Source organism: Fukomys damarensis, unplaced genomic scaffold (assembly GCF_012274545.1).
Source record: "Fukomys damarensis isolate Sample0158 unplaced genomic scaffold, DMR_v1.0_HiC HiC_scaffold_17, whole genome shotgun sequence".
Classification (NCBI taxonomy): Eukaryota; Metazoa; Chordata; class Mammalia; order Rodentia; family Bathyergidae; genus Fukomys; species Fukomys damarensis.
Window position 1 is genome coordinate 77,092,793 of NW_022900929.1, and position 12,217 is coordinate 77,105,009.

At 42.7% G+C, this 12,217-nt stretch overlaps 1 protein-coding gene across 1 annotated transcript in view; it reads left to right on the plus strand.

Annotated features, from left to right (window-relative positions):
* Positions 1–9,024, plus strand: part of Dut (deoxyuridine triphosphatase) — a 21,668-nt gene extending 12,644 nt beyond the window's left edge. Inside the window, exons 3-7 of the mRNA XM_033765324.1 lie at positions 1,477–1,568; positions 3,118–3,162; positions 7,346–7,420; positions 7,537–7,586; positions 8,196–9,024. Of these exons, the coding sequence (XP_033621215.1) occupies positions 1,477–1,568; positions 3,118–3,162; positions 7,346–7,420; positions 7,537–7,586; positions 8,196–8,273 (340 nt within the window). The 3' untranslated portion in view covers positions 8,274–9,024. The remainder of the gene's footprint in view (positions 1–1,476; positions 1,569–3,117; positions 3,163–7,345; positions 7,421–7,536; positions 7,587–8,195) is intronic.
* The last annotated feature ends 3,193 nt before the right edge of the window (positions 9,025–12,217 follow it).

Below are 12,217 nucleotides of genomic sequence, written 5' to 3' on the forward strand. Positions count from 1 at the left end.
CTCGCTGCGGTGTCCGGGCGGGCCCGTCCTGGCCTTCCGGGGCGACCGGGTCGGGGCGATGGGCGCTCGGGAGGGAGAGAAGCTGCTCCCCCTTGCACGACACCGTTAACCCGCGCTAAAAACTGCCCTCAACCTGTGCGCAGTCCCGAAGTCGAGCAGGGAAGTCTGTAAAGAGATCGATTTGTGCATGGGCTTGAAGGCAATGAAGTGTTTTTACCCTGAATTTAATGCGTTTTTCACTAGACTACTGCGCCCTGTTCTTAGAACCGTTCAGCTAGTGAAAAGTGGCGCTGGCAGGGAGCAGGTGTTGATTATAGGGCCAAATCCCAAGCGGGAGGATTTAAGGCCGCCCAGGTCCCTGGAATATGAGTACAGCTGATCTAAGTCTTAGGTAAGGAGCAGCGAGGGCGTAAAGATGGTTAGGAAGAAGTGAGGTATAGACTGTTGCAGCTAAAAGGGATGTAATAGAGTCCCTTACTTTTGGAGAATAAGAGAATGGTGATATAGTTTGACTAGACCCTTTCAAAGCTGGGCGTAGTGAGTCTTAGGGGAGATTGTGACTGAAGGTATTCCAGGCATCCTCCTCACAGAGGTGACTTTGTTCTGAACTTGCCAAGGAAGTCACTGGTGTCCTGTGTTTTTGGTTTGGTTTGGTTTGGTTTTTGAGACACGGTCTGTCTATGTAGTTCAGGCTGGCCTCAAACACAGTATGTAGCTCAGGCCGGCCTTGAACTCGCTGTGATCCTCCTGTCCCAGCCTCCTGAGTGCAGGGATTACAGGTGTGTGCAACCACACCCAGCACGGATGTTTTGAATAAATTAGGGTTGATCTGTTTAAAGAGAGGAAACACCTAGGAGAGAAATGGGCTTATAGCACTGTTTTATCAGACTTCCTTAGGGCCCTAAGGTAACTTTCAGTTTTGTTTGTAAATTTTCTTAAATTTCTCTCAAGAAGCAGCCTCCAGTAGTAGCGCCCTTAGCAGCACTTGCTGGTCAGACTTGGGAAAATCTTTTTCTGCAGAAGTGGCCATCTCCTTCCCTGGGGCTGTGATTAACTCCCTCAGCCTCTGAAGTTCGTGGCCACAGTTTTGCGAAGCAGAGCAGATGGAACACTTTTTCACATCATGTCGGTGGTGTCTGCATCTCTTAAAATCTGCTTTTCTGCTCCCTTGTGCAAATAGGTACCTCAGTTTCCTCACAGTTAATGCTCAGTTATGACATTGACATCCTTCCCTCCACCAAAAACTTGAGAATATTTTACCTAAGGTTGTAATTTTGACAATAAAAAGAAATATCTTCTCGGACCTTCATAAACAACTTTTAGATGAACTGGAAGTTCATCATAAGATTGGTCATAAACACTAAGATTGTGTGGATTTTATGAAGTATATTTAAAGGAGTTTCATATGCATTGTCACAAAGAAAAGTAACAACTTTTTAAATAAATACCGACTGCTTCCTTTCACCGTCTTCTTAGTGCCTATGATTATACGGTACCGCCTATGGAAAAAGCTCTTGTGAAAACGGACATTCAGATCGCTCTTCCCTCTGGATGCTATGGAAGAGTAGGTGAGTGACTTAAACATGGAACTCTTGGTCATTCTGTCATCAGAGTGACGTTTGCATACTTCCTGGGCTGTGTCCCAGAATAAAGAATCACCATCTAGGGCCGGGGATTTAGCTCAGCGGTTCGGTGGCCTGCCTTGCAAGCGCAAGGACCCGAGTTCAATCCCCGGTACCAAAGAAAAAGAAAAATCACCATCTACTGTGGCAGATGCAGCCATTTGAAACATTTTATTTTCTGCTTTTGCCACTCTTTTTGCCTTTATTTCTGATTTCTTGCTTTTAAATTTTTAAGAGGCTCATGTTGGCCCGAGAGGCTGTTCTCACAACTCTTCGCAGTGAAGCTGAAAGTTTATGTGACTTTTAATTGGGGTGTCTTTCTAACAGTCCTGCAGCTCGGCCTTCGAGGACTAGATGGTGAATGAGGCCAGCTTCTTTTTGTGAAGGCTGAGAAGAGTGGCTGATGTGTGCTGTGTAAGAAAATAGGGGCTTAGAATGGGGCCCGTGGCAGTTTAAGAGTAAAATCCCCAGAGTCCGGCAGCCCGCTGAGCCGTGTCTGGTTTTGGTGCCATCCCATGGGTATGGTTAGGGACACCACCTGATCTAGAGAGGGAGTGCTGCATGTCCAGAGGAGCTGGGACAAGATGGACGGCGAGTCAGCAGCTTCCTTTTTCTGAGTCATTTGTCACCAGAGAGACAAATGGGACTGTGAGCCCCACTGTGCAGAGATCTAGACAGCCCCTGTCTTGGTAGCCGTGAGAAGCTGCTGGCACCTCAGCCTGCGAAGGAGGAACAATATGGGCTGTCTCTTCTGGGCTCTTCTTGGCATCACGGACTCTGCTTTTAGAGGTGGAGTGATGGAAAGACCAAACTGAGAGGGTGTAGCACTTATGACAGAGTGCCCAATTTAGATGAATCTGAAAACACTAAAAGTTTGGATGACTCGTGGTGGGCCCAGTGTGAGTTAGCAAATATGAAGGATAAACTTGGCTTTTGATTTGCTTTTAGAAAGAGACCCACAAGAATTGAATTTTCGAGGCTTAGTTTTTGGCATGACTTGACAGGAATTATGCACTTTACTCAGATTCCTGGCTCATGTAAGTTATCTTTTGAATCATGACCAAGAGTCCCAGGTTCTAGGACAGAGCTGCTTTATTTCTCTTTCCCTCTCCCTTTCTGTCTGTCTCCTTCTCTCCCTGAGTCCTGCATCCCTGGCAGCTCAGCCCTTTCTTCCAGGTTGCAGCAGGGCCCCTACACAGGCAGCCATTCCCCACCTGCTGCCTCTGTTCCACCCACATGTGCTCCTTCTCCTGCCACAAGCCCTCCAGGAGTGGTGTGGTGTGGCTTGGCTTTAAAATCAAAACCCCGCTGAATTTTTCTAGTTTTTCTAACTTTGCTAAGGCAGTATGATGACTCTACTTTAAATTCAGAACTATCAGCTAAATCAAGATAAAGTCATTCATAGAGGAAGTAGGTTTACATTTCATCAGTTACTCCATGTCTGGTACTGCTTTTCCCCACTTACGTAGCCTGTGTCTCCCTTTCTGTTTTTTAGCTCCGCGTTCTGGCTTGGCTGCCAAACACTTCATAGATGTTGGAGGTAATACATTTACTTTTTAATTCTGTAAGTCTGTATTGTCTGTGTGTAAAAGGTAGTACATTAGTCCAGTGACAGGTTGCATTTTTATTTTCAAGAAAAGGTATTGAGTCTTTGCGTGTCTTTCCTCTTCAGAAATGCTCATATGAGAAGTGACAGGTGCGATCCAGTTGCACATACTGTGACAGTGTGACTTTGAGATGACCTGTATAGAATGCATGTTAGTTTGCTGATGAGCTAACCCAGAAGTGTCCAGTAGTCAGGATTTCCGCCTGTGCAGTTAGTCCAGACATGATGCATCAGAGGAAAAGCTTGTTGTGATCAGTGTGAACGACTGCAATTGGTATAATGATTGACACTAAAGGTTCTAGAAACAGACTGGCAAGAGTTCGCGCACCTGCACAGGAGAGGCCACCTACATCCCCTGCAGAGGGAGGGACACTGCATCTGACCCAAGATTATCTTCTAGGAAGTCCTTGATGTCACCTGCATCCCTCACAAGGTGAGGGAGGAGCACAGCATCCTCTCTGCTCCCAGCTCTGCGTCTCCTCAGCGTGGGGATGTTCTCACCCAGGGGCCAGTTTCTCCTCTCCTCTGCCCACTCTTGCAGAGCCACTCTGTACAAGCTTCCCAGTGATGGTGACAAGGGCTCAGATTCACCCAGCTGATAGACGTTAAAACTGGAGCACCTGTCCATGTGATTGCAGCACCTTGTTCCTTGCTCTGCAGTTAAATGCCAGAGATTTCCCTGCCTCATCGCCTCTCCATCCCAGCATTGTCCCGAATCAGCCCAGCCTGCGGTCCTATGCACTGCTGAGAGGGAACAGCACACAGCAAGCACCCAGGCAGCCCTGCCCACCCAACTTGCCTAGTATCTCCCATGGTGCCTGCTGTGCAGCCAGACAGAAGGGTTACATTGATGTCTAGACTAGAGGGTAAGGATTCCCTGGGTTCAGTAGGTTCTGATTTTCACACGTATTTGTCCCAGGTCAAAAAGGGTCATTTTGGCATACACTTAGAGTCTAACCATTTGGAAAGTTGTATATATTTCTAAGGAAATCAGCCTTGGGTTTCTCACCTGAAGCAGAGGTGAGGACTAGAGGCTTAAATGACAGTGGATATCTTGCCTGAAACTCTGTAGCTGAAGTAAGCTCTGTAACTCATCATTTCTGTCTCTTAGGGACTCAGGAAACTTATTTTCTTTTATGTGGAAACTCTAAAAAAACTTTATTACTAACTTTTCCTCTTTAAAACAACCCTCTGGGAGGGAAAAGTCCATGTAATTGGAAAGTCCATTTGCCTGGCAGTTGGTGAGGTGTGTTATACATAAAGGCACACTGTGGTGTGTTCTCAGAAGCAGAGTATCTTTTAAAAAATTGGGCGCATGTTATCATGGGCTGCAGCAGTTTGCATTTCTGAAGAGAGAGATTGTCAGGTTCCCGGGCAGGAAGAGCTGGGCATGCAGGGCTCGCTCAGAACTCACCTCCGGCAGTGTGGTGGGCTTCCCGGAACCGGTCTCAGCAAGCGACACGCCCAGGTCTGCCTGCGTGAAGCCAGTCAGTCACTCTGCCAGTGCCCGTGAACTTTCAAGATACTTTTCTCCTGAAGAGAAATAGCCCTGGTTCTTCATCCTTTTCTTGAGAAAGTAAATTTGGGGTTTTTCTTGACAGTCAGATGGCAATTGAGGAATAATTCAACTTAGAACTATTGAATTTTGTATATCATTGACATTCATGGTCGAAAATTTTTATTGAAGGCCTTCTTTATGGTCATACATTTTCATTGACTTCAAACAATTAAAGGCTTTTTGCATTTTTGTGTCCAAATGTAAAATTTTAATAGGTCATCTTGTCCTGTAGAATTCAAGAAACCCACCCATTTGAGTACTTCTGACAGGATTCCTTTATAGATACACATTAAAGGTCTTTACAAAAACAGTATTTTTGCATGACAGAAAATATAAATTTTTTAAAATTGCATCTTATGAAAAAACTTTTCAAAAATCATAAACAGAATATAAAAAAGCATATAAATGTCTAACACAATATGGAAGGGGATGCCCAGCCTCACTGCTCCTCGGGGAAATGCATAGAAACGCAATGAGGTGCCACATGGGGCCTGCTGCCCGCTGGTGCTGGCAAGGATTTTGGAGAGGGTGCTCTCAGACACTGCAGATGGATGCTTGAAGGGCTGCAGTTACCCAGCAATAACCTTTAAAGTAGAAAATGTACCCACTTTGACGCAGGGAAGTGGTTTTGGGGATCTGTTTGAGAGATTAAAAATCACTAGTATGTCGGGCTGCCTTTTTATTATAGCAAATATGTGAAAGTAGTCAGCTTGCGGTTACATATATGAGTAGCTAGTGATGTTAGATGCCTCAGGGATGGTAAGGCAACAATCTGTATGAAAGTGGGCACGAAAGTGTCATATGTTGGTTGGTCCCGATGTCTTCAGCCTTTGGGATGGATGCACTGTTGGCCTGAACCTCGGAGGCTCCCAGCATGAGGCGTCCCGGCCTTCTGTGGTCGTCTGTCCCAACATGCTGCACACGGCTAAGTCATTCCTGCACATAGATGACGGGAAACACTGGCCCTGCTCTTTATATCATTGATTTCCTAAGCAGTAAAGACTAAATTAATGGTTGGCTGGCAGTGTGGAAAGAAACCGGGGTTTAATCTTTGCCTTGGTTGATTTTATTGCTGTATCCCTTGTAAAGAATAGACTTCCTCCGGTCTAAATAAGAGATGAACTGCCTCTGTCGTCTTTTGGGCTGCTTAAGTGCTGCCCGGGCTAAGCAGGCAGTGGGGCAGCCTGAAATCGGCCTGTCTTTACTCAGCCCCTCACTGTTAAAACGCACTTCTCCGTTAGTTCAGTTCTATAGGGTAGCATCAGGGACCTCTTGGTGCTGAGGCTCAGTTTCACTTGTCCCTGTAATTCTCTCAAAAAGCACAAGAGTTCATTTAAAATTTTCTGATCCTCTGGGGAAACGTGAAATGTTGGTTTTCTGAGCATTTTTCCCCCGTGATGAAACTAAGACTTGGCCCTTTTTTCCTACAAGAAAAAATGGGGAGGGCCTTAGCTGGAATGACCTTGGTTCTAAAGGAAAAAATTTTTTCCCTTCATTTGATCTCCCTGTAATTAAGAGTATGGCCAAGCAGATAAATTTGTGTCTGTTTCTATTTCCTCCCCTCTGAAGGCTGTGTTGTTTTGTTTGGGGCACCGAGTGTCACTTAAAGCGTGGTCAGAGGTGAAGTGGAGCGAGTGTGTGTCCCCTCGGGTCCTGACCGGCCTCTGCAGACCGAGGGGAGTGGCTTAGTTGGGCGAAGCGAAGCCTGACTGCTGCTAGGTAGAGGATTTCTTTCCAGGGTCATAATGTCATAAGTGGACGGGCCACACGTCTCTGAAGACGCTTTAAACTTCTTTATGTTAATTGGATCTTAACGTTTAAAAAGACGTGAGCAGGCGTGGTCGACCTGTATCACTCATACTTGTGTGTGTGGAAGCGTGAGTTTTTGGCCCGGAGGTGAACCCTAGCAAGTGTGGCCAGTGTGACTCTGGCCTGTGGCAGGGAGGGGCTCCAGTGTCCTGCAGTTCTGCCGCTTCTGTGTTGAGCATCGCAGACGGGTGCTGACTGCACGTAGAGAAGTGCACTCTTGTGAGCGCGCACATTCTCAGATTATAATGCAAGGGATTGTGGTTCACTTTAAAAGAAGAATAGGAGTCCCGTTTTTACTATAAAAATGGAATAACTGATAACTTGCAAGATTGCTGCTTGACGGTATCAGCACTGATTTATTCTACTGCTGATCTTTCCATGTTTTGATGTTTTATTTATGACTCATTTGTATTTCAACCTGAATATTAGCAAGAAGCTGCTACCAGAAGAAGCCTCTGAAGCCAGTCATAATTTTCTCCTGATCTTGGCACATTGTATGTAGGTTAGAGGTTATAATTGCTGTGCTCAGCTTAAAGTAGGAAGTGCTCACCATTGTTAACGGTGCCAGGGTGGAAAATTAGAGCCTCTTTTTTTAGATGATTTGCATTTTAGTAACATCTTTTTTGTCTGAGCAAGAGTCACATAATCAGTTGCAAGGATAGTCTGTAGAGCGATACAAAAAAAGTTTGAAATAATATTGCACTCAAAATGTTCTCATAGCAGAAATCAAGATACTTTTCTTTTCTTCAGCTGGAGTCATAGATGAAGATTATAGAGGAAATGTTGGCGTTGTCCTGTTTAATTTTGGCAAAGAGAAATTTGAAGGTATGTTAGACAAATATTCACATAAGTCTAGCGAATTTTCTGAGTTGCTTATTGTCAGCACTAACTTTTGAATAAGGCGAGATAAAACTTTTGCTTTTTATTTTTTTTCTTTGAAGTAAAAAAAGGTGATCGAATTGCGCAGCTCATTTGTGAACGGATTTATTACCCAGAAATAGAAGAAGTTCAAGTAAGTGTCATAAGCTGAGTACAGAAGGGTGATACCTATAAGCGAAGAAAAAAATATAACTAGGATCTCCTAAGGTGTTTGTAACTAATATATGGGTCCTTTGTAAATTTTCTTTGGTAATCTTGGTTTGTTTGTTTGTTCTTGTTGCTATGTAGTTCAGGCTGACCTTGAACTTCACGCAGTTCTGCCTCGGCCTCCCCAGTGCTGGGATTACAGGCAGGCACCACCACACCTGGCTGTAATCTTTCTTTCTAAAATGAGATGATACAGCAGAAGCAAACATCTTTACATTAGGAGCTGGGAGGAAGAACTGACTAAGGCTAACTGTGTCGTATAATCTTTCTGTCTTTCAGTGAAAAAGCTCTTGTGAAAACGGACATTCAGATCGCTCTTCCCTCTGGATGCTATGGAAGAGTAGCTCCGCGTTCTGGCTTGGCTGCCAAACACTTCATAGATGTTGGAGCTGGAGTCATAGATGAAGATTATAGAGGAAATGTTGGCGTTGTCCTGTTTAATTTTGGCAAAGAGAAATTTGAAGTAAAAAAAGGTGATCGAATTGCGCAGCTCATTTGTGAACGGATTTATTACCCAGAAATAGAAGAAGTTCAAGGATTGGACAATACCGAGAGGGGTTCCGGAGGCTTTGGGTCCACTGGGAAGAATTAATTAAAATTTAGGCTAAAAATGAGAAAATGCCTTTTTTCTTAAAAATATACTTTCTGTCTAAAATGTTTTGTATATCTGTAAGCTTAAAATTTTTAATTTGCTATGGTAAAGGAAAATATCTGTTAGTATTGCTTTGAGACTTTCTTGTGTTATCTGCAGTTGAAAGTTGTATGTAAATCTGATTTGTGGTCACCTAATACAAACTTAAAAGTCAAGTGTATATCAGTTACAGATTTTTAAATAACTATATCTCAGTAAACATTCTTTCAACGTGTTGCCTTCATAAATCATAAATTTAGTACACTTGAATTCTTTTACAGATAGAAATGACATACACTGAACTAAAGAAGTATCAACAGAAGAGATAGTTATTCCTTGTGGGATTTTTGCTGAGGTATTTTTTAATATTAAGATTATGCGAGGATAAGGGCATTCTGGTCATTTACCGTTTTTCCCCATAATGTTTTGGTACACCTTGAGTTACTGGAGTAGTGCTGTTTGTAGAAGGAATTGTAACGCAGTTTCCACTAGATTTGTTGGTCAGAATTTCGTCTCAAAAGGCATATTGTACAAGGTATGTTTATCTGAGTTTCTCTCACTGAAGTAGCCTTGTTAGGTCATGTCCAAGAAAATAGGCAGTTTAATAGGAATAAAATTAATGTATTGATGTTTATATACTGGAGCCTTGGGTCTTTCTGTCCCAAGCACATAGCTTGAATAAATACGTATCAGTACCATTGTGCTGCAGAAATGGGCAGTTCTTGGATTAGCTTGCTTTGTCACTCCACTTTCCTTCGCCTTATTTCCCATACTCTTTTGCACCAGTTGTTGCTGTCTTTTAGGCTTTGTCCATCAGATGCACAGTGAGACTTCCCAGGCGGCAACTGAGGTGAGGGTCACACCAGTGCGGTGCTCCTGAGCAGCTGGCTGCCGCAGCGCATCTCCTGTCCTAAATTATTCTATACCCTGCACTGTGCCTGTCCTTCTGGGTATCTGTTAGTCATACGCTGGCTCACTGGAACCCAGCCAGCATTTTAAACAACTGGAGGGCAACACGTCAGAAGAGAAAATAAAGACCGAAATACATGTGTATGTGAGCATGTGTTTGGATGATTTCTGGAGTTATTAAAATTTAGATAAATCCTTTTCTGCTGTACTAGCCAATGAACAACTGAACCCTAACTAGTACAACAGTTGAATAAGAATAAATGTGGCACCAAGAGAAATGGTCTTCAATTTACATGCTCCCAGGTAGTTAACTACTTATGGGTCTGCTGCTGCCTTATCCACATTATAGACAACTCACTTCTTTCTTGTGAGAGTAAACAACACACCCATTTTCTAAATGACAAAAACAGGCTCAGAGAGGTTTAGTAAACATACATACCATTTTCACCACTGACCATTAATTGCGTTTTGTGCTGCTGTCACACCTGAGACCATAGAAATCAATTGCCTCACAGTCTGGAAAGGAAGTCTAAGACTGAGGCTCAAGCAGGTCCAGTCTCTTTCCAAATGGCGCCTCACTCATCCTCCCATGACAGAAGAATGCCTATGAACACTTGTATAATGGCATTAATCCAGTCCGTAACAGTCATGAAATCAACTCAAGGACAGCACGTCTTTAAAACTTGGTAAGAGACAGCACGTGTTGGAAAAGTAAGTACTGGCTCTGCTTTGGTGACCTAAACAACAGTGTTGGTCCTTAACTCCCAATACTGGTCCACTGGGCATTAAATTTCCAACATAGGAATTGGGGGTATATTCAGGCTATTACTATTATTAAAACTCTGGTCCTTACAGCGAGCTCATAATTCTTTGGTCTTATCTCCAAATGGTGGAGGTCAGTAATACAGAGGATGAGATGGTCAGTTAAAGTCCTGCTGTAGTATGTTCATACCTGAGATATGCTGCCATCTGGGTGACACTTAGCAAAGTGGCAAGAAGAGCATCCCACCAGGCCAGGAGTGTCCCTTCTCAGTCACACCACAGTTCTAGAAGTAACTTATTTTGACATTTGAGGCATCATTTCTTTGTCTTTGAAGTTTGCTGTCTGCTGACAAATTCCACTGTGCTGGTCTTGAGCTTTATGTAAAACAGAACCATGAATTCTTAGGTCTTGTTCCCTTTCCTCAACACTGTCGGTGAACATCTCCACATCCTCATCAGGATACTGTGTCCCCAGAGTTCTGCACTCTTCCTAAAAGGTATGCGTAGTGGGGTCTCACTGTTTGGGTTTGCATTTCCCACAAATGAGGGATCACTCTTTCAGTATTTGCCATATGCATTTGTTTGGTGAAAACTATGTTAAAAATTCTTACATTTATTTTTAAAATAGAGTTTGTTTTCTTTTTGAGTTTTAAGAATTTTTTCTATATATTTTGAGTATCAGTCCTTTATCAATTATGTCTTTTGCAAATACTTTGTCTAAATTTGTGGTTGTCTCTTCATTTTCTTGACAATGTCTTTCTCAAAGCAGACATTTTTAATTTAAGGAATTCCATCTTATCAGGTGTTTCTTTTATGGCTTGTGCTTTAGTATGTAAGAAGTTTTCCTCAGACCCAGGGCACTTAAATTTTCTTCTGTTATTTTCTAGGAGTTCTATACATTTGTGTTTTACATGTAAGTATTATCCACTACAAGTTCATTTTTGTGAAAGTCTATTTTTTCTAAGGCTTGTGTCTTGGATTTTTCTTTTATTTTTGCACGCAGATGTGCAGTTGTTCTGGAAACATTTGTCTGATAGGCTATCCTGGCTCCGTTTGTGCCTTTGCTCCTGTGTTGAAGGTCTTTTAACTGATTGTGTGGGTCTGTTTCTGGTCCTTTGTTCTCTGACGTTGATTTGTCTGCTCACCAGTACTGCACTGTCTGGAGAATAGGATTTTCCAAGTCAGGTAGTGCCAGTCCTCAACTTTATTCTTCTCCTATCTTTTGTTGGTTTTTCTGAGTCTTTTTCCGTTTGCATGAGCTTTAGAACTAGTCTCTTGATAGTTACAGAATAACTTCGGGGATTTGGATTGGGATTGCACTGACTCCATAGATCAACTTGGGAAGAACTGAAATTTTCATAATAGTCTTCCTCATGAACATGAAATCTCCTTTTAAAAAAGTTGGTTGTATTGAGATTTAACTCATACACCAAAAAAGTCACCACTTAAAGTGTACATATCCTTGTTTTTTACTTTATTTATAGAGTTGTGCAGTCTTCAGCACTACTGTTTGGGTTTGTTTGTTCACAGTGCTGGAGATTGAACTCCAGAACTGGGCTACATTCCCAGCCCTATCGCTGCCTACTGTTAGAACATTTCCATCTCCCCAAAAGGAAACCTCGTATCCAACACCACTGCACCTCCACATGCCCAGCCAGGGGTAGCCACTAACCCTATTTTCTGTCCTTAGAATTTTGCCTATTCTGGACATGTAGCATATATATATGTGATCGTGTGTATGTCTCTTTCACTTAGATAATGTTTTCAGGGTTCATTCATGTGCTAGCATGTACCATTGTAATATTCCTTTATATGATTGATGAATATTTCACTATGTACACATTGAAACAACTTTTTTCAATTGATCAAATTATGCGTATTAGATTGTTTGCACTTTGGGGCAGTTGTGAGCATGCTGCTGTGGACATTCCTATACGGACTGATGAGTAGACATTTGATCTCGGTTCTCTTGCAAGTTGAAATACTGGGTCGTATGATAGCTGCCTGTTTAGCTCCGAGGAACTGTGGAAGTGTTTTCAAAGCTGCTGCCTATTTTCCTTCCCACTGCAGTGTATGGTCTCAATTCCTCCACATCCTTACTAGTATTTGTTATTGTCTGTCTTTTTCATAAGGTTAAGTGAGAAATGGTATCTGATTTTAGGTTTTATTTGCATTTCTCTAATAGTATATTAAGTATCTTTTCATACACTTGGTATTTGCATGTCTTATGAAAA